General features: G+C 44.3%; 1 protein-coding gene across 13 annotated transcripts in view; it reads left to right on the forward strand.

Moving 5' to 3' along the window:
• The window catches only part of KDM2B (lysine demethylase 2B), a 125,538-nt gene that overhangs the window by 84,302 nt on the left and 18,482 nt on the right, over positions 1 to 22,754 (forward strand). For 12 of the 13 annotated variants that reach the window (XM_087754406.1, XM_087754403.1, XM_087754410.1 and 9 more), the window contains one exon: positions 331 to 417. The exons of the other annotated variant lie outside the window; for it this stretch is intronic. In XM_087754406.1, coding sequence (XP_087610532.1) covers positions 331 to 417 — 87 coding nt within the window. The remainder of the gene's footprint in view (positions 1 to 330; positions 418 to 22,754) is intronic. 13 annotated transcript variants of the gene reach the window in all.

Raw genomic sequence — 22,754 nt, forward strand, 5'->3', positions numbered from 1 at the left:
AGGTGATACTGGTATTAGACTGGTACCAGTGGAAAAACACCTGTCTTTTTGGACATGCCAACTTTAAAGAAGTCTATAATATTTGAGGTGATTCATGGCTGATTTTGCTGTCTGTTTTGCAAGAAACTTCACATCTTAATGACAGGTGCGAGAGTTTCAGTGTGAATTGGAAGTTTGGAAGAAAAAGTAACTTGCAGAGATGTAACAAGTCAGTAGAGATCTTGTCACTCTATCTTTCAACAGAGTGGAGCATTGTCTTCTCTAAGTCTCTGCACTCTTCAGCTGGAGAAATATTTCTCTGCTTAATAAAGGCCTTTTCATTTGCAACAGAACATACTGAAGGAACATGCTGACGATGACCAAAATCTTGCCATTTCGGGTGTCCCTGTGGTCAGCTGGCCCAAGAAGACCACAAAGGTAATGAGACACAATTACTTACTAATCACTGTTGTGCTAGGTCTTGGTGTTTATTTGTCTGCAATCTGACAAAGTGCTGTATACGATACTTTGGCAGCTGCTAGCATTTTTAACATGAAACGTTATTTTTAATGGTTTTATGATTAGGTGTTGATGCAGAACATAGAAGTGCCTCAGTAGGGAGAAACTGGAGTTTCCATTTAAAAAGAATTTGTTTGCACCTTACTTACCAGTATAAAACTTTGATGTGTCTTGGTCATTTACTAGTCATGGTTAAATTTAAAAATGTTGATGCAACATTTTGTGTAAAATTAAATGATGCGTAAATCCTACAAACTGGTCGCTTAGTAAGCACTCTCGTCTGGATGAGAGGATGCTTTTTCTCTTACACTATCAGACCTCCTGAATTCTCTGTACAAGTGTGCCGCTGTAACTTTGGAGGGTTGTTTTCTGTCCCTGTATCTTCATTCTTCCTCCTATATATAGGAGTAATTCTCTTCGCTTTGCAGGAGAACCATGAGGCTTGCTTCATTAATGCTTATAAAGAATTTGAAATAATTAACAAAGAATAATGTCAAAAGGCTGGATGTTATTTATAACAGTGGTATGTTTACCACACTCCAGTTATTCAGCATGCTGTAAAAGCAGCTTTGCTTATTTAGAAGATGTCTCATCGCTTCTATTTTTGCTTTCATTTTTCACTGAATTAGTTTTATAATACATAATTTCTTTAGAAACGCTGAAAGGGTCGGTCAGCTTAAATCAGGCTTCTATCTGAAAATCTGTTGTTGTCGTTATCATTGTAAATAACTTTCAAATAATTAATAGAGTGAATTATTTTCCCTGTTCTCGCGTTTTGTGCTGGTGCACTTGTCATGGCTTTGCATGTAATCACTCGTAGCCACGAGAATTTGCTGTTTTCAGATGGGAAGCAGGAGACCATAAACATCAAACTGGCAGAGGAGAGTGGGGCAGAATGAGCCTATCGTGTTCCTTTTTGGTTTCTTTTTGGGCCTTAGCTGAGCACACTTCAGATAAGTTATATTCTGTTAAATACATGTTTCCCTTTTAGATTGTAATAAATCCATGGGAATATGCTTTGTGTTTAAAACAGTGATTTGTTTAAAAGCAACAGTGGAAAACCTTGAGAGGAATAGGTGTCGAATTCTCCACTGCTTTGATAGCTGCTGTTCATTCATCAGTCAAGTATATTCTAGGCATTGAATAAAGCAAAATCTCTGTGACCAGAGGAAAACTGGTGTGTGAAGCGTATAAAACAAAATTAAGAATCAACTGACTCTGGTGCTGTATCTTTTGAGCTTGTGGTAGAAGTGAGGATCTTAATGTTTTGAGGCTTTTACAAGCTTTGGTGTTTGCTAATGTTCTTGTTCGCTTTATTTTGGAATGCTTGATAAATGGTTCATTTCTTATATTTTATTTCTGTATACTGGCAACATAACTGTAACTGTAAAAGATTTGTATTTTTTGTGACTTAAATCTTATCCCTCTTTGCAAAATCCATCTTGCTGGCTGCAAGGGTTTTTTTTAACTTTCGGGTGCTTATTTTCCTTTAGCCTTTCTGAAAACAAAAACTTTTAGAAGGCATCATTCCCAGTGCTAAGGTACAATAACAAACAATTAAACACACCGGCTAATAACAGATAGGAGGAAAACTTTCACAGAAAGTCGGGCTTTAGGTTGAAGTTTAGAAATAAACAAAAATTTATAACAGAAGAAATCCTTTCACCATTCTCTTCAGATTTACTTTGCTTAATCTGTGACCAGTTTGTATTATGTCTTCTGTTTTGGTTAAAAGGTACGCATGCAGATACGGCTGAATGTTTCCCAAAAGGAGTTCGTTGTTGCGCTTCTGGTTGGCAAATGTCCCTGTCGTCTTACACGGTACAGCTATTGCCCCTGTCTGGGAACGGAGGCCAAGTGAACAGGCTAGGAAGACACGTCTTAGAGTTGAGCCTTTGAGTCCCAAATTAAAATATGTTGCAAAGACAATATAGTGGAGATTTGTATAAAGGCAGTGTTAGTAGTTAAGCTTGGTTATTTCTCCTTTGTTCCCTGTAAGTCCTGATAATTAAATAGAAGATTCTACAGAGAGAAAACCCTTATGGAGGGGGAAAGTCCCTTTAAAATGGGATGGTAGCTGGTGGAGCAATTCTGCATGGCCAGAAGATTCCACAAATGTTGAGCACAAGGCAGGAGAGTAAAACCTACCGGTAATTTTGCTTTCTATAGTATTGCTCTTGTAGCATATAAGAGAAATGCCAAATATTTACAGTGTCTTTCCTGAGATACTTGTGTTCAAAGGGAACGGCAGATATGATACAGCATGGTACCGGCTATTGTGGGGCTGGTAAGAAGACATCGTAGCTGGTGTATCAGCTTCCAGGGAGGGGAGGATTGTCTGATTCCAAGTCCTTAAAGAAAAAGAAGCAAACTGAAATCCAGAAAGAGGAGGCAGTAAATGGAAAACGTAGCTCTTGCTTTCTCCCAAGAGAAGGCTCTAGAAGGGATTTAGAAAGACAAGAGCAGCAGATGGAGAAGGAAGAATAAAGCCAGCATTAAATGCCAAAACATTTCAAAGAAAATGGAAATGACTGTAAAGAAAGGAGGGGAAGAGACTAGAAATGGCAAGAGAGCAGGATGAGGAGAGGCAAGTACTGAAAAGGGATGGAGCGGGGAACATGTAGAGCAGAGGGAGAGAACTCGTACTGAAGTAAAAGATCCCTGGACAGGGAATGACTTAAACTAGGTGAATAACCCAGGTTGTGGAGGGGCGGGCTTAGTTATGTTGACTTGCCTTTGAAAGAACACACCTTTAATAATCTGAATGATTTTCGAAGCAGCAAATAATATTTCCCTTTAAAATTGAGCCACGGTTCCTTTTACGTGTTGTTAGCGTGATGTGCCAACAGTGTGCACGGTTCTGCACTGCAGAACAGTTGCTCAAAGACTCTGAAATTCTGGGGTTTAGGGAAGAAACGTGCTCAGTCACCTTAAATCACAGTTCACAGTGGATAAGGTGTAGTGGACAAGATGCTTAACTAAGTACGTGGAAGACCCACCCGTATGTTGTGGCCCCCTCGTGCTGCGCGGCTCCTGGCTACCTTTCCTAAAAGCATTTGGGGCTGTCAGTTTTACTGCAGCTCGCTCTCCAAAAAATTACTTGCTGAGAAAAGAAACAGAAGTCATGATCAAAAACGTTTTTGTGAGGAGATAAAATAAATAGGTGACATTTGATGATCTTGTGGTTAGTGTACAAAATGGGAGGCAAGGGTCTGTGTTCTGTTCCCAGCTCTGCTGCAGCCTCCTTGTGTTGCGTGAGGTGAATGGCACTTTTCTGCTTCCTGAGCTTTTCTGTATTACGTGGAGATGGTGCTTCCCATCCTGGGAGGTTGTGAGGTGAAGTTAATGTTTATAAAGATCTGTGACATCTTCAGCAGAAGATTTTGTAGTAAAATGTATGAACCGTTATTATTTTATGGTAATAGAGAAATGGTGTGTGATTCATAGGCACCTCTTCCAGATCATATTTACTCATCTTTATGGAGCTTTTTTGAGTCTTTTGTACTTTTTATAATTTATTTATAATTATGTAGCACAATAATTACACTCCAGTAGGCACCTCTCTTTTTTTCAAGTACTCTTTGAGAAGAAGCAAGAGCCTGCCTTTTTCTTTTAGCTATAGAGTAAGAGAAGACAGTCCACTCTCAAAAGAAGTCTCTGGCTGATAATGATTCATTTACCAAAATGTTTGACTTTGCCAGGGGTCCTAGGATATGTACAACGATCCTAATTTAGGCCTCTTCAAGGAATCAGGAATGTGGGACCGGGTGGATATTTGAAACCTACTTGTCCTGATGGCTGACTGACAGCTTACGTACCTTCAGACTAGACAGCACATTTTTCCCAGCTGGCTGCTGAGCACGGATGCAGCTGTGGATATGTAAACCCCATCCCCGTTCCTTTGCCGCGGGGTGTGCAACAGTAAGTCGTCCTCGCTCGGTGCGGGGCTGAGTGTTATCTGGGGGTGTTTTTGCAATGGTAGTCTGCTGTCTGAAAGGAAGAACTCCATAGGGTATGCTGCCTTGAAATTTTGGGTTCTTGAGTGACTGGAGAGGAGTGAGGAATAATCCTAACAAACTAACTCCTTCCCCATCCCTGGGACATGAACTTCTGGGTGGTGTGAAAAGAGAGCGGGGCCTAAACCTGATTTTCCACTGTGGCGACACATTGCTAATCACTGGTGCAGAAAGCTGGCTGCTGTCAAGCCAAATCTTGAAGCCTGCTCTCAAGATTTGCTCAGCCCTACAGTACCAGAGTTCCCATTTTATCTGCACAGGGATTAGGGGTAGCATTTTATTTAAGGAACTCGGAGTATGGCCCAAGCAGAAACCATGCATTTTTCAAACCGTTTCCTATATCTGGAAGACAACAGTCAACTATAGTAGCATGTAATTACACTCTATGGCAGTGCCTTCTGTTTTTATTGTGATAAAGATCTTTAGTTGTCTATGAAGAGCAGCTATAAAGAACTAAAATATGTTTGGACTCTCTTGTTCTGTGAAGAGTTAGAAATGCAGACTGTGAGCCAGATTCTCATCTCTTACCTGGCACAAACCTAAAGCCACTGCATTTGTAATGATAGCAAGTGTCCAAATATATCTAGGTCTGGCTGTGAGCAGGAGATGAAGCTGTAATTTTCAGTAGCTGGTTAACAGTGCTGCAATAAGTGGCTGTTTTTCTGATACCCATTCATATGCTTTTTCCATGTAATTTTTACCTGCTGATTTTAAGAGAAGATACTTGAGAAGTATAAGGAAATGGTGATATTCTTATTTAAAGGAGCACTATTAATTAGTAAAGGCCACAAACTGAAATTTTAATTGGATTATGTTGTGTGTTGTTGGTTTTTTTTCCCCCAAAAAACAACCTTCCCTGCAATTGGCAATGCAAATAATGTTCATAGCTATATATCAGTGCATGAGAACCAGGAAGAAAAAGCGATAATTTAAAAAAAAAAAAAAAAAAAGGAAGACATCTCTCAGGCTGGTGTTTTTGCCTTCTTTTTTTTTTTTTTTTTTTTTTTTTGTTGTGGATTGGTGGTGGGTGGGCACTGGGCTGAAAGGGACCTTCCGGGGTTTTGACTCTCCTGTTACCATGGGCAGCATCTGATTCTAATCATGAGCGAGTTAGTTCTGTCTCACAGCAGTTTATTTTTTATCCCATCATTTTTTACTAGAAATCTTTTCGCAAAATTCTGTGGATACATCCATGTATCTGAAAAAAGAAGGATTAACTCGTAAGAACTAATCTGCGAGAGGCAGAGCAAAAGGCTGATTAGTATCATTGAGGAAAGGTTGAGCTAGTCATACCTCATCAGACCAGACAGTCCTCGTAGCATGGTGTCCTGTTTCTGATGGTGCCCAGCCACAGCTATTAAAAGAGTTGTAAGAACAAAGCAAACATACAGCGATCTTTCCTTTGCTTATCTTCCCAGTTAAGCTAGAAGATTGTATCTTCATCTCTTGTGTTTAGTGTCCCCTGGTAGAATTTTTTTTCCTCTGTGAATTTACCTAATAATTTGTGGAACCTGCTGATCTTTTCGATCTCCATAGCATCCCGTGCCAGTGTCCCCCGCAGTTTAATGAAGCTCTGTGTAGATAAGTACTTCCTTGTGTTGTTTCAGATCTGTCCCTTAATATCGTAAATACACTTCATGCCCTCTGTATCATGCATTTTGAGAAATTTGAATGAGGTCTCTGTTCACCTTCTCTGTGCTGTCAATGATTTTTTTTTTTTTTTTTTAATGTAGCTGTTACTGCTTCTCAGTCTCCCCCACCCCCAAGCTAAAAAATGCTAGTAAGTTCAATCTTTTCTGGTACACAAACCATACCGTATGGTTGATCATTTTTCTCGCTCTGCTCTAGTTCCACTATAGGTAGTTTTGAGATGAGGGTGGATATGGGACTCCACATATAGTGTTCAAGATTTGATGTTTAAGAGTGGAGACTAGAAGAACTTGTCTTGTTCAGCGTGGCACAACAAAGTTGAAGGGGGAGATGATTGTTCTGTAAGTACTTCAGGGAGTATAAGCACCAGGGGAGGAGAAGAGTTATTTAAGCTAATGGGCAATGTTGGCATGAGAACAAGTGAGTATAAACATACCATAAATAGGAGTATAAACATACCATAAATAGATTTAGGCTGGAAATAAGATTTCTGATCATTGTTCGTAGTCTGAACTAAACACAAAACAAGAAAAACAATAGACAGCTGTGGTGAAAAGGTTGTTAGATTCTTAGAAATAACTTGTATTTTAAATAATAAAAGGCAGTGGTATTAGTCACCATCTCTAGATCTGGAGCCCATAGACATCCTTGGGCACATTCATGTGTCTGCTGCCATTTTCCAGCAAGGAACCTGTTTCCCTTTTAATGGTATTTCACATTAAAAACGTTGGGAAGGGAAGAAGATCTGTCAGTTTTTAATAACAGAGCTCCTTTATGTATGGCTCCAATTTTATGAACATATATGCAACATTATGTGTTTGATCAAACTTAAGAAATAGAATCATAGAATTGTCAAGGTTGGAAAAGACCCTTAAGATCATCGAGTAAGTAAATGACTATGAATCAGTGGACACAATAAATTTGATTGTATGCAGAAATTACGGGGTAAAAGCATAAATTCGAGTGTTTTGATAAACTTCAACTTGAAACCAATGTGATTTTTCAGAAGCATTGAGCATTGTTTTACATCAGGTTTTCTTTAAATTCAGGGGGAGAGGTGCTAGATGGACAAAGAACATTCCTGAAAACCTTTGAATAAATACTTCCAGTTTTTACTTGCTTGCTTACTAAGAATTCCTACCATAGCTATCGCTAGGCCAGCTCCACCCATAGAAGCAAGAGCAGTGAGGTACTAGTTACCGCAATTAGTGTTTTAACCAGAGTGGTGTCTGAAACAGATCTGAGCACGTATAAATGGCACAACATCAAAACAGCATCAGTTGCAGGAGCCTGCCCGGGGGCTACCACCAGGAAAGCAACATTCCTCATAGTAGCAGTGGGAAAACTCTGCCAAATTCCCTAAGACAGACCAGTCCTTGGAGATCTATTCAGGATGCTTCCTGCGGGGATATGGATGTATTAGAAAGCAAATACTGACAATTAAAAACAAGCACTTAAGAATTACAGTAAAAATTGAGTTCTCCTAGAGTAGGAAAATAACTGGGAAGGGGGGGGGGGGGGGAGAAAAAGGCAGAAAGACAGCAAAAGAATTCTGTGGAAATTGTTGTATTTTTCTGGTTGAGATTCAAATAAGTTTTACATCAGTCATTCCAAGCGGCGCAGCAGCAAGAAGAGGATTTAAACTGTCACATTTTGTCCTTGCCAGGCACCAGCTTAAAGGTGTTTGAAGTGATCTTGCATAGCACTGTCTGAACTCTGCTTGGTGTCAACAACAATTTTAAATGCCAAGAGTCTGCAAGAAGATTTGCATATCCAAATATGTGTGTATTGTGAATCCTTTTTGTTGATAAAAAGTCCTGATTATAAAGTCCATAATCTACTGCAAATCAGACATTTCTTGATAGTTATCAGATGCTAATAATTAATTTATCTTCCAGAAAATAACTTAAATACAAAAGAAAAGGAGGATTAAAATCAATTTAAACTTGTTTTTCTCTTTACTGATTTAAATTGTGATTGGAATCAGTGATTTAAATAATTTTGAATAATTTCTGTTCTTTTACACTGAAGGATAGTAGATGCCATGTGGTAGGAGAGAGCTGAAATTTATTCAGAAAGATATCCCAGTTCTGGCTCTTGACAAATCTATTAAAAAACAAAACCACATAGTTGAGGTTTGGGGGAATTTTTTTTTTTTAGGGGACTTCCCACCGTAGCTGTATGCGTACAAAACTAAGCCCTTTCCCTGCTAACTAAACTGGGGAGCAGGAAAAAAACCTGATGCACCAGAACCAGAGACTTCTTTGGGTACTGTGCAAAGGAGTAAGAGCTGCTGAAGCTACTGGGAGTTTCTGTCAAGCGTCTGCTTTCCTGGGGCAGCATTGCTGAGGAAGGCAGCTCCTTGCCCAACTTGTTTATTTTTCTGAGCCTGCTTCAGTCTCTTACAAAGATTAGTGCTCAAGACAAATTCATTTCTGTGGTAACTCCATGCAGGCCAGAGGAGTTTCAGGGTTTGGTGTATGTGTATCGTACATAACATGCCCAAAGAGCTTCACTGCGTATTGCCTCAGTGTTTTTCTAAAAGCTTTGCCTGGTGACTTGACAGATTATTTCTCACCTCAAGAGGCTGTACTTGAAATATTGTGTCCCTTCAGGGAGTAATTATAAATAGCAAGGACTTGAATGAGCACCTTCTTAATCTTCCATCTTTGACTTAATATTTTCCCTTCTTATCAACTCTCAGCCGCTTGCTTTGAAATCTGACCAATAGCTTTATGTGATTAATACATCAAACAGGTAAATTAGAGCCGTTTTGACTGAGTAGAAATTTGAATGGATTGGAAAAAATGAACAGACATCTCTATTTTAAAACTGTTGTGCTCCAAGTATCATAGGAGAAGATGTATGTTTTCTTCCCCATTGTCATTCTTGTACCATATGCATGAATATTCAGTAACATGAATTTTTCCCAGCTACGTCTTGACTGCCATTTTTCAAGACAGCAGCTTTCTCTTTATATCATGACAGTAAAAGTGCTGATGAAAACTACTTTAGTCTTAAGACCTTTTTCTTAGACAGTATATGTGAAATGAGTTGACAGGTCTCAAATTTTATCACCAGGAGCTTGACTACATTCATTGCTGAGTTGGCCAACAAAACCAAACAAAAAGCCAAGGTTTGAACCTGTATTCCAGCATCCTTGTGCTCTCCCCCACCCCGACATTAAAACTATTCAAGCTTTGAGTTACGTATCTGAGATTTAATAGTTTTGTTTCTGGATCGAAGCACATTGGCAGAGCAATGGGGAAGGCGTTTGTCATTCCACAGTACGTGCTGTGCAATTATGGACATTAATCCTGCGTGTGCTTTTCAGAACAAAATTGAATTGTATGTTCTGTCCCTGAGAAGATGGCTTCCTTTTAGTTCCATAGCACATTGAAATTAAAGTCTGCTGAGAATATAAATGAGGTCTTGCTTCAACTTTATGACTTTCCTGCAGGCACAAGTAGAGGTACAGAAGTGCTCTTCTTTTTGAAAATTAGCAAATGCAACAAAAGATACGGATAAATTCTGATAAAAGCAAAGCAGCTTTGAGACTTAGCCTGGCGTGGTTTGGTTGTTTACGTCCTGGATGTTTCCCTACAAATCCAAGTCAGGTTTGTGGGTGACAGCAGAGCACCTGAGCTCTCCTGAGGCAAACTGTACTTCAGCTTTTCCTTTGCTTACCATTTGTTTGTCTCTAAGTGTTTGAGTTTGGTCTCCAGATTTTAAAGCTGCTGCCCACATGTTGGACACAGCTGACTGTCACAGAGCATTCCATGCTGCGTGTCAGGAGTTACAGGAAAGCAGGTTACATATTCTGGTTAATCCACTCTTCCAGCTAGCAGCCACATCTATTTGCATGTTCCTCCACAGCGTGGCAGTCACTTCTTATGTTCTTAGGAGCCTATTTCACTAGTTTTTGCATTTACTGACAGAACATGGCTCTTGTAGACACAAACTGTGCTGTGGAAGCACTCTCTGGCATAGGGATCTGTGGAAGAAGGAAGCATGGCGGGATTTCCCTCATTTCCCAGTGGATCATCCCAATCATGCCACGGCTCCTCCTGCAGAGAAGTAAACTCGTAGATCCAGATCTCATGAACTGTTGCGTTTATTGGTACCTCTCCATTTCCACAAATCTGAGGCTGTGAAGATAGAAGACCTGTTATTTATCAGTAGGTTCCCAAGATGCAGTGCTCGTGTCTTGTGTGGTAGATGAACTTGATGTTTCACTACTCTGCAGTCTTATTTATTATATTTTTAAGATGACAGGGTTTTGGGGGTTTGGGGTGCTTGTTTTGGTTTTCAGGCTTATGAGAGAGATGGAGCGAGTGAGTTACTACCAGCACGTTCTGTCTGGGCTCTTGCTGTTTTGTGTGCTGCTCCTCTACTGCACGGTAATAGTCGATGGTTGTCAGCCTTCAAGAGACAGTCATACAACCCTTGGTGCCTTTGCTTCTCCTGTGTTGGATACTGGTTAGGGAAAGCATGTGCAGTAGGTATTACATGGAGGGAGCGATCAATATATTATTTCGTCTTGAGTTACTTTATTTGATCTAAGGTTGATCAATCAGGCTGTTTTTTATTAAAGAGATTGTGATGGATACTCCGTGCATCTGATGACTACTCATGTCGTAGTTCAGATAAAATAGATAGTAGGAAGTAGTAAGATCATGATGCTAGGTGGCTATTTAGGTTGTCAGAATGTCACTGCTAGTGTTGAGAATATGACTGAAATATTGGCTAGAACTCTTGAGAGAAGTGTCATGAAATTCGCCCAGGCCCAACAGTTAAGATCATATTTCACGTGAATGGACACTTACACCAAAACAATGAACCTTAGAAAGCTATTGGGTAACTCTCTTATTCTGATACAGGTCAAGAATTGTGATTCATAAACATCTCAGTGGGTTTCCTTTTCAAAAACATATGTGCTGGCCTCCAGAAAGCAGTAGCAGCTCAAATCACAAGATCTGTTGTCAGGGACTTGTAGATAAACCAGTTTGAGGTTGTTTTTTCCAGTTGTTTCCACGTAAATATTTTTTCTAGTATCAGCTAAATATAATATTCTATAAAATGTGTAAAAAGTTGCAAGGGAAGGTTAAATCAAAGGTGCCACATTAAAATCTTTATTTCACCTCATGTTGAGAATCACAGAATCATAAACTTCGGCGTCTAATATGAAAACACGGATCCCGTTTAGCACTGGTAGCAGTGGCTGAAATCTGTTGGTACTGGAGATGCTCGGGAGCAAGTGAGTACAGCACAGGGGTTGTAGTCTCCCCCCCCCGCCCCCCATCTTGGTTTTACTACTTCAGGATATTTGCATGAGAATAAAATCTAGTTCTTTGGCACTCATCTGCTCCTGCTGTTTATTCTTCGCTTGAGGTTATTGTCTCAGTTTGTGACAACATAATTGGTTTCTGTGGAGAAGATTATGATATTGATGAGACATATATATATATATGACTTCAGGTGAGGTGCAATCAAAGCGACAGTTCAGAATAGAAGGTACTGTCTGTTTTCATGCAGTTTTCACTAAGGCTCATTCAGCAGTTTAATTAAGGATGTTATTTATTACTGATATCATATCATGCAGAGCTGAAGTATGGACACAGTTATGCCAGTACAGGCATGACTAGGGTCAGCACTGCTTATTTGGTTTTCTAAGCTGATGTAAACTGCACCAGGCTAGTCAGATACACGCTGTTCACACAAGGGTTGCTCACTATTTGTTGTAATTTAGTGTTCTCTAGTGTAGACAAGCTGAAAGAACTGAGCTGGAAAATGCTCTCTTAATAGTTCTCTCTGTGTATTAAGTATTTCCTTGAACAGTTAGCTGCTCTTGTACAAGATGAGATTTTTGGAGAGCAATTATAATCAGAAAAGTTTATTTTATTGTGTTGTTTTCCCCCCACTGATTCCCAATTTGCTATTTTATACCATATCCCACCCTACTTTTTTAAATGCCAGCTCGGCAAAGTTTACCTAGCATTTGGAAATCATTCTGAGATCTTCTTGGCATGTGTGTCTTCACGCTTAACGCAGGCCTCGTAATTAGAGCTCATTTGTCAATTGTGTTGCTGTTGTAAGCAGCAGACTGGAACACGCTCTCCCGTGGCAGGGCTGGCTGAGGAGCGAGGTTTGATGTGGGTTACGCTTGGTGACCTGCTGCAGCCCGGATAGGTTAACGTAAATATCAAGAGTTGCTAGTATGCGTCGCAGATGAGAGGAGTAGGATGATCTATGTCATGATTTAATTTGCTGTGAATGACATTTCACCGTGGGGTGACTGGTGGATTGTCCTTGGGGGATGTCACAAGTTATTTTTTTCTCCCGCCTGGATTACGGAGCCAAAACGCTGGAGGGGTGAACAAGCGCGAGCCAGGTTACGCGGAGCCTCGCGTGGAATCGGCGCGGGCTAGCGGAGACGTGGTCTGCCCACGGGCAGGTGTGTGACCAGGCGTCTCCTTCGGGCTGTCGTTTGTTCTCCTGCCTCTGCTAGAGGCCAGCTGTATAATCGAACCACAAACACTGCTGTAATCGTGTCAGCTATCCTTGCTTTGTGGTTGAAAGCTCTCCTTTGTAGGCCTATAGTGAGAAATGCATCCCCCCCTTCCTCTCTCCTCCAGAAAACATTGGATTCTGGTATTACCTTGTGATTCTGAAAGCCAAGGCCTTAGGCACATGCCTTTCGTGCCTTAGCTTTCATCTGCTCCTGCTCCCGGTTGTGTACGAACACAATGGGGGAAGTGAGAAACCTGAGGAGACAGGCTGAACTACCCCGTCGTATTCTGGAGAGCCCCATCGTGCGCTGCAAGGAGACGCTTCGCTCCTGGCATCGTGGATGAGCGGGACTGGGAGAATACCATCACGTACCCATCATTTGAGCTTGAGTTGGCGAGAGGACAGAAGTACAAACAAGAAATGGATATTTAAGGTATTCAGAATAAGGAAGGGGCATGATTACATGATTCACTTGGCTTTATCAGCAGTCGCCTATAAATATATGTTTAAAGTTTGACTGTATTTTCGTTACTTAAACTTGAGTGACCAGGCTTTGTGTAGATTATGGTGTCGCAAGGGCTGTGAGCGGGCATAAGGCAGCATTGCTGCTTGCTCCCGTGCCACCTCCTGCCTGTTGCTGCCTCTGAGCCTGGGCTACCAAAGTGTTTGTGTGGCCGTGTGGTAATTCAGACCAGGGAATGGAGCTGAAACTTGTTTGGCAAAAATCCTGATGCAAGGACCATGAGATGTGCTTCTTTATGGCTTCTTGGTTGCTCAGCACATGCAAATATTTAATCTCCTGTTTAATTCTGTGTTGTGGGCGTAGGAGCCAGAGGCAGAATCCTAACAACTTGAATGGAATCGGGATTTCCCCTGAAAGCAGGCCCATAAATCCAAGGGGAAATTTCATTCTCAGTGCTCAGATTCAGGCCTGTGTGTCTTGACCCTCAGCCGTAAGCTCTCGAGGGTGAAGGCAGCGTCCGTGTTCAGGTGCTGGCCCTACTGTGACCTTCGGATCCAGAACAGGTCCCCGGTGCGTAACATTTCATACTGCAGGGAGGATATTTTATTGTAAAACCCCAGCAGTGGGTGAGGACGTTCAGAGTAGGGCTGGCAATGGTTCCTCAGGAGCAAGCAAAAAAGGGGGTGCCTGCACGGGGAGCAGCGTGAGGCCAGATGCGAGCAGCTCTGCCAGCCGGGTCGCCTTCTATCCCGTCGTATCCCGTCGTATCCCATCGTGTCCCAGCGCTGGGTCTGCCGCAGCAGGGGCATCGCTTGAAATCCCGAAGTTTGCTCGACGCCTTCCTCCTCCCGAGGGATGGAGGTTCCCTCCTCCCGTCCCGATCCTGGCAGGTAGCGAGGCAGAGGAGGGTGTGTGCGTCTGTCTGTCTGTCTGTCTGTGCGCCTCTCCTTTGTCTCCAGCAGCCCGTGCAGCGCCGTGCACCCTGCGGGCGGCCGCGCCGCGCATCCCCTCCCCTCCGCTCCGCTCCCCTCCCAGCCCCCTCGGCACACCCAGGCAGGCCCAGCATCGGCCCGCCCCCGCCGGCCCCCTCGGCAGCTCGCGGGGCTAATTACCAGCAGGGGGCTAATTGCCAGCGGGGCGTTAAAGTCCCCCCGCCACCACCGCCTTCCCCGGCCGGGCTCGGCTGCGGCGGGGCGGCCGGCGCTGCCCCGGCCGAGCGGCCGCGCTGTCCCCGCTGTCCCCGCAGGCCGGCTTTGTGCAAGCGGGCCGCGATTGGCCGTGCCGGCAGGGCCAGCCCCTTCCTGGCTGCCTGGCATGAATATGCACGGCCCCCCTTCCTCCTCCTCCTCCTCCTCCTGCATGTGTGTGTGTGTGTGCGGGGAGCGGGGCTCCGCCAGCAGCGCCGCTCCAGCCATGTCAGCTCGGCTCCGCCTGGGCCCACCATGAGCCATGGCCATGTCTGCGAGCGCCGACGAGGAGGACTACGAGTCGGAGCCGGAGCCCGAGCCGGGGCCGGGGCCCGAGCTGGGGCCGGAGCAGGTCCGGGGCGGGCGGCGAAGTTTGCAGCAGGAAGGGAGGGGAGGAGGCCGGGCCGGGCAGCGCCGCGCCGAGCCGAGCCGCGCCGGCAGCGGGGACGGGGAACAATGTGGGGTCGGGAGCGGGCCCGGCCCGGCCCGGGGCAGCGCCGCCCGCCGTGGGGCTGCGCCCGCCGGCGCCGCGGCTGCGGGCGTGTCCGCGGAGCGGGGCGCGGAGCCTCCCGCGGGGGCCGGCCCGGGGCGCACGGCCTCGCCCGCCGCGGGCGCCCGGGGGCACCGGGAGTTCGGCACCGCCGAGGGCCCCGCGCCGCTTCGGGGGCGAATGCGCCTGGAGCCTGCGATTGTTCCTCTCGGGGGGTTTCCCTGCCGCCTCCGGAATTATTATTATTTTTTTTTTTCTGGTAAGATTCCTCAAATAGCTGAGGGGGCTGCAGGACTTCGGGAGAGAGTCTGATGCTGAGCCTGGCTACCTTGTCTTGGGCTGATTTATAGCCAAAACCTCCTTTCCCTTCCCAGGGTCGAGGGATGTAGAATCAAGAGAAGGATGTGTGCAAAAATGGAAAGAGAACTTTTATTAATACTTCCAGGGTTTATTCTCTGAAGGTTTGATTTTGTTTGGGTTTTTTTTTTTCTTGTGGGGGGAGGAGAATAAACTTTTTAAATTTATGAAGTAATCTGTGAAAAATAATCCAGAACATATGTTCTAGATTGCATATTTTACTCTTTAAGAACCGCCTAAGCAATTAAAAATGCACCAGGAATAAAATTAAACGTGTATGCAATTCAAACATAAACTTGATAGCTTTGTTAATAACTCAAGGTGTTTTGCTCTTTAAAATGGCCTAATAATTTGCTTTTAGAGGTGAGTTTGTACATAGGCTAGGTGTTGAGTCCATCCTCCAAACCCCATCTCGTTTCTAATAACTTTTACTGTGTTTTGGTTCATAATTGTGCTAAGAAAGCAGGGCCGAGAAAGAGTTTGGACTGGCGGTGGTGGTCTGCCTTGGGTGCTCCCCAGGGGTGGCACTTCTGGTGTGGAAACCTTAAGAGAGATGTTAATGTGCTGCACTGGCCTGGGGTAGCGTCAGTCTGAGAACCTAAGCCGGGTCTTGGACGAGTAACTTCATTAAGCCTTTACTTAGTTCTGTGGGCTGTGTGAACGTGCAGGCCTGTGCTGCTCCTCGATTCACTGCTCAGCTCCCAGAGCTGGTAGTTAAAATGTCCAGGCCCCCTTTCTTTTCTTAAACTTCGTCCCACACCAGGACTTTGCCAATTGCTTCTCTGTTTTGGTGTGATTACTGTAGGCTTTTTTAAAAGAGCTAATCGTTAGGGGAGCAGATTGGCCTCAGCTGCGTTTGTACCAGCTGTGAAACCGCTACTGGAGGTGCTAGTTCTTGCTGGATGAATTTGGAAAGTTGGTTACCTTCTGGGATTCTTCAGCTCTTCTAAAACCTGAGGTCTTGATAGCGTTTTTATATCTTAATAGCTTAAAACAAAAATTAATACAGGAAAGTAGAGATCCTTTCTTGTGTGATTTCTTAAAAGGCTTGGACTGATCCTAAAGTATAACGCTGTGACCTACGTAGCAAAGGCCTATGGAGTGTTTTTCTTTTTGTTCAAAACTGTTCCAGTGGTAAAACGCCTTGCGTGGATCCAACTGTATTTTCATACAAGCCTGCTTTAACACGTGTAGTTACTATATTTTTCTACACGGGATGTGTAGCTTTTTCTGCTGCGATAGTCCCTGGTATGTAACAGGTGAAAGGCTTCAGCTCCACAGGTGTAGTTGAACAGCACAACGTCGGCACTTGGGTGGGAGTGTTTGTCACTCAAACTTTCTTCTTTCTAAGCTAAGAAGGCAAAAAGACTGTCAGGTTTCCCAGCACAAGAACAGATAGGATTTACTGCACTTGTAGTAGCTGCAGTCAGCACTGGGGGCTTGGAAGCAGCTGGGTGCCGGGGCACGGGTCCTGCCCGGTGCTGGCCGTGGGCAGGGCAGCACCCTGCTGCAGCCCACCAGCCTCGCTGGGTTGCTTGGAGTAGGAAGAAATTCAATTTCTGACTGTGACGCTTAACTTCAGCGTGTGTAAACAGACTGAGAAAAATGCTCCTGGGTGAGGGTAAGGGGATTTGTCCTGAAGTAGCGGTAAGAAGAAAAGCTACATTTGCACAAGGTGCCCCAAGTCTGTATAACTTACTGGTGTCTTTCTTGTTAAGGCCTCCTGCTTTGGATGCAGCTTATCTACAAAAGCATATTTTTGCCAATATATCTTATTTCATCCTCCAGGCCTAACTTCTACCTCCTCACCACCAGAGGAAAATAAACGGGGGCACTTGCATTGGCACCGACGTGCCAGTTTATCACACCCTAAACAACATAGCTGTGTCGGTAGAAAAGCTGCTGGAGTGTCAGTAATGCCCAGGTCAACCTGCGAGCTATAAACTTTTCTATTTACTTGTGGGGAATTGATCCGTTTGTTCAGTAGTGGAGCACTGTGTGGTCACCTGGCAGTGGTCACTAGGAGCTACGTTGCTTTTTGCAGGAGAGGACGAGAAAATCGGTAGGTATGAATTGGAGGAGAAGGTGGCAGTGAGCATGTGGAGAGGATTAATCCTGTTTGGGGGTGGCTGGGCTTGAAAAAGTTCCACCTCCGTCCCTCTGATGCTGCTTGCTTCATGGGGGACCTTGGACTTGTCTTGCAGGACCCCTCCACCCTGGCATATGCCGATGATGGGTGATGTGACTCTTGTAAGCCGTCGCTGCTAGAGGAAAACAACTCGCCGGGAGTTCGCACGTGTAGACTTTTGGGCAGATACACTTTGGTCAGACAAGTTAGATCTGTGGTGTTGGCTTGCGCTCTTCAGTTAATACAGCTTTTAAGGATGTTATTGGCATCAGTGTCTTTTTGCTGTCTTAAACTAGCTTCTTTCTCATCCCCGCTGAACTCCTGCAGTCACGTCATCCTGTCCTTTCTTCCTTCTTCCTCTAAGTTCTTCCTTTGACAAGGGCTTCTGTTAATGGCTGAAGAGACGTGAGGGTTTAATGCTGAAGAAGTGTTGACTTGGTTGTGATGATCTAGCGCAAGACAGCGCGTGTGTAACAGGCTGTCAGCCTGCCAGGCAGTTTAATGCCAGTCCCCATATTTCAGGGTTAATGTGGAGTTAATGACAGGGTCTGTTTCAGAGACCTCTGGTAAAATGACTTTGGTGGATCTCAGTCCAGTGCATTGGTATGTGTGTTGCTGGCCTACACCACTGCTGGTAACTGTCAGTTTGACTGGTTTTCTTAGCAGGAAGGCCAAAAGTACATGCCTAGGAGACTAGGAGAGGGACATGTCACTGGAGCAGTAGAGGACAGTGCTGCTTGCTGGCCCTGGGCAGCAAGTAGGGAGCCTTGTCCTCCAGAACTTCCACCCTGTTTGAACTGAAAAAAGCACCTCTGTGTCTGCCCACCTCTGCTACAAGAAGAGGCAAGGAAATAATGGACCAGAAGCCTTTGCTGTGGCACCCCATGGGCTTCTCCAGTGCCCACTATCAGTCCATGACCCAGCATGTTTAGGCTGGTGGTTTAGCTGACAACAGTTATGAATTGTGGGTTAATGTGTGTGGCTTTTTTTTTTTCCTAGTGTTTATTTATCAGATGTTATAAAGAAACAACTGGTAATTTAATTTGTCTGTTCTAATTCTGTTAAAACAATTGTACTGGGCTGCAGTGCCATATAAAGGTCTAAGTGCAGGACTGGCACCCGAGAAGTCCTGTGTCCTCATCTTTCTTTTGGTGCTGATATGGTTGCGTGGACTTGGTCAAACTACAGCAAATCAGAATAATGGGAATCTGTCCACGTGTTACAGAAGGAAATCACCCCGTCTTGCAAATGGAAGGGATGTATTTATGTGGCAGAGCACCTTGAAGCAATGAACACTACAAACGTAAGATGTCTTGTCTTGGAGACATTTATGCAGTGGATACATAAGCTGTTCAGATTGTACTTGGTTAGGAAGCGCTTCAGGGTCTCGCTGAGCTGGCCACGTGATAAGCCCTTCAGAAGGGCACCACACATGTCCCTGGCTTTTTCTCGGAGATGTTGAGTCTGAAATAATGGTACGGTGCCGCTGGCAGCAGTTTTAAGCAGGTCACTGAAGCTGAGTGGTGGAATAAGACCCATGCCCAGGTAAAGGCCACTTGCAGAAGAGCTTGTTTCTAGACTGCAGACTTTTGTCAGCCTTGCTTTTAGGACCAGGACCTCCTTCCTCCTGGACTAGGTCGCGGTGTCAACTGATCTTTCTCTCCAGAGCAGAGGAATTTGTATGTGAAGTTGCCTGGTGACAACTCCAACAGAGCCCGTTGGTGTTGGGATAGCAGTTGGGGAACATCAGCACCTACTTAGTGATGCATTTAACAGCTGATAGCTCTTGAAGTGTTGTCTCCAAAGCTTGATGCTCTTGGTATTTTTGTTTACCTGAGGTCTTTTGAGTTAATCTTTGCAACTGTGAAAGTTAGAAATCTGTTGCTGTAAACATCAAAGTTGTGTTTCTGTTGTTGTCAGAGTTGTGCTCAGGGCAGAGGCCCTTAGTGCCTCTGCTACTCCTGACCCTGGTGATGGTGGGTGGCTTCTCAGTGACTGCAGAGCAGGGAAATGACATATGGTGAAAGCGTGTTAAGGTACCTGTAAGCCAGCAGTGAAAACTTCCCAGCAGCCACATGTTTGTCCGTAGCCAAGATAAACTAATGTCCTGAGTAGTGACTCTTCCAGGTAGCATTTCTGAGGGGTTTGTTTAGAGTTGGAAGTGTCATACCTGGGTTTATTCCCGGATCTACACGGCCCTGTTGAGAAGCTTGAATTGCTGATGACCACCCCACCTAGTCCTCGAACCATTGCCCACCTGGAGTGCTGTTGAGTTCGGTGGGGTTTGTAGGAGCTCAGCACTTCCGAAAATCAGGTTGTAAATTTGTGCCCTTTCCTGTCTGAAGAGGGGGCGTGTTTAACCACTGTGGTGTGGGAGGGTGATCCCCAATTCATGATTTGTAAATGGCTTTGTAGTTCATAGTGTATTACATTTGATGGCCTAAGTTTGCTCCCCGTACCCAGGTGCTGTAGAGGCCATGCTGCGTCTGCTTCAGGGGCAGGAGTAGGTTACCTTTGTGTGTTGCATAGCAGTAGTCAGGGGGACGCACACACGACAAAAAAAAAAAAAAACAAACCATGAAAGAAAAAAAACTAGCAGGATGTCCTGTTAGCATGTCTTGTTTTAGAGGGCTGTGCAAGTCCGCCAGCTTTCTAGGTTTCAGTATAATAGAGGTAGGTATTTAGTATATTAATCCTAATATGTTTCAGCAGCTGCCTGCACAGCCTTCGTTAGGGGCTTGGGAGAGTGGTTGTCATCACTTCAGCATCCTCCTACCCCTCTTTTGAAGACTCTTGCTGTGGCCAGAGAAGTATGTGGAGGTGCTGGAGAACATAGGGGATTGCTTGCGACAGTATTTCAGGCAGGCCCTGTCTCAATGCCCTGGTTGTTGTAAGATTTAAGAAAAAAGTCTCTTCAAGTTTGGTATAATCTTTCTTTCCTTGACAGTTCTCAGAGGTGGCTGCTGGGGACTACAGAGTCAGCAGGCACAGGCTGTGCCTGAGGGTCTCAGCTCATCTCCTTGGAAAGGAGATGATAGGATCTGCTACACAGGTGGGAGACTACATTGGTCCAGAACCTAGTTTAGGGCTTAGTGTCACCCAGTCCTGAGCTTAAGGCCACGGAGCTGCTGTTTGCTGGCCACCGTGGTAAACCCAGGTTAAGGAATCCTGCCATCCCCTACCACTTCCTCACTATTTACAAGACAGCTCCACGGAGCTGTGCTGTGAGGAGGGTGGCAAATTGCAGTGCAGAGGTGGGAGCAGGAGCCGGGAAGGAAATCTTTGCCTAGTTTCTCTACCAGGGCAGGTGCATTGTAAAACTGCACTCTGAGCTGGAAATCCCGCAGCATCTCTTCACTAACATGGACCTGGAATTTATCTGGCTGTCTGCCATGTGCTAAATAAACCCCAAGTCATGTTGGAGGCTCCTTCTACCCCCTTGAATCCCAGCCCCTTTCTGGGATAGCAACCCACAGGCCAGATTTTCTTCTGTGGAGGTTTTTAAGCGACCACTTTGGAGCCCCTTGAAACTAGATACTAGTGGGAATTCCTGCGAGGCCTCTCTGGCCTTGCTGGCTGCGACGTCCTGGAGTGAAAACGTGGCTTGGATTGAGGAGTCAGTTGGTAAATTAGTACAAACCCAGCTAGTACAATTGCTTGAATTTCCTAACGAGCAGTGAAGAGGTCTGGGTAGGTAAAAAATGCTACGTACAGTGAGATCAGAGGTCTGCACCTCTGCCGTCTGCTGTGCGGTGCTGATTTGTAAGGAAATCTGAGGTGCGTGCTGTGGTCTGGCTTCAGACTTGTTCTTGTACCTTCACCTTCCTGCCTTTTTTTTTTTTTTTTTTTTTAGGATTCTCAAATTCTGTGTTCAAGTGATGCCTTTTTACTGCTTGCATCTTTGCAGTGTCCTGGTGCTTAAGACACTGTCCTCAGAATTAGGACTTGTCTCATATTACTGTGGCAGAATCAGGAGTTGTCTTTCAGCTGGAAAAGTACCGAGTTTGATTTTTTCCTTGAAAGAGATTGCATTTTAAAAAGACCATTCTGATGGTGTTGCAACTGTTGTTTGTCGTCTTAAAAAACTTAATCGTCTTCAAACCTAGTGGGAAGGAGTCAGATGCTCATGCAGAATCTTCCGTGTGCTGTTGGCAGAGGGGAAAAGTGCCCAGGTTGTTGTACGTATTTTGGTTTAACTTGTTCGCACTGATATCTAGCCTTTGGTCCGTGTCTCTTGCTTCCCTTGCTAGTGGAAAGAGACTCTGATAGAGAGAATGGAGGAGTGATTCATGCTGAGGAAGGAAATTATCTCTTATCTAGGTTGCTTCTAAGCCAGTCCTGCCAGAGCTGACTTTATCCTTGAGAGGCTGAAAAGTTGGTCTAAAAGGTAAATATTTATTCTCTAGAGTGTCTGAAATTGATCTGAAATCCAGGTGTCTGGCGTGGTTGCCGATGGGAAGGAAGTTACACTTGTCTGTGTTCACACAGCACTGTGTGATTCAACCTGCAAGCAGAACAAAAACTGTTCTGGAGGAGCATAATTAAAAACTTGCTGAAATCTCTGTAACCTCATCGACTAAGCAATGTTTTCTCCTATCTCAGCTACGATAGTAGGTCTGTGGGAGAGAAAGCGAAGAGGTCTAGCTCCTGGCTGCTCTCCCAGCACTGAGGTTCCTGGGATGGAGACTGTTAAAATACGAGCACTCTTCTGCATCTTAAGGAAGTCACTGGAGCTTTGCTAAGTCAGCTGGGAGGAAGTTCAAATACTTGGCAATGTGGCTTTTCTTCAGGGCTGTGTAGTAAGACGCTTAGGGAAGCTTTTGTAGTACCAAACAGAATGTTTCCATACCCTTTCTTTTAAAAACTGCAGTGGAAATTCTGCATGGCTTTCTATAGCCAACCTGCCTCTGCCTTGGTGATTGCCCAGAATTCAGCAGGAACAGAAAGTGAAACTGGCTGGTCTGTTGGGCATATGCTGAGATGTGCAGAAAGTGGAAAAATTGTATAAATACTAAACCAGATGAGCTTTGCAGTCCTATTATTATCGTCTTTATGGAGAAAGCTGTCAGTGGTAAGAATGAGCCAAGCCAATTCTTGCGTAATTAGCCCCATACAATTACATGGTATTTAGCGATGTTTGGCTTGAGCTGTAAGTTCTTGTGTATAACAGGGAGTTTCTGATAAGAACGTGAAATTTAGATATCCAGAGTGAATATGTTGCAGTTAACCTAATAATTTAAAAATCTTTTCATGGTCCTTTAGCTTCTGTCTTAAAGGTCATTGAAATCTAGACCTGGGATGCCCTTTTTAGCCTTCGCACAGCATCAGTTAGTGTTCTATTTTTGAGCACTTGCTGGTATTGGATATGAGGGCAGCTACTTTGGAAGGGTTTTGTAGTATTTGTGTTTTATTTCCTACTTTATCACTTGGCAATAGTTCATACTCTTCTGTGTTT

Source organism: Nipponia nippon, unplaced genomic scaffold (assembly GCF_047370975.1).
Source record: "Nipponia nippon isolate SJK-2023a ecotype South Korea unplaced genomic scaffold, ASM4737097v1 scaffold_18, whole genome shotgun sequence".
In the NCBI taxonomy this organism is placed as follows: Eukaryota; Metazoa; Chordata; class Aves; order Pelecaniformes; family Threskiornithidae; genus Nipponia; species Nipponia nippon.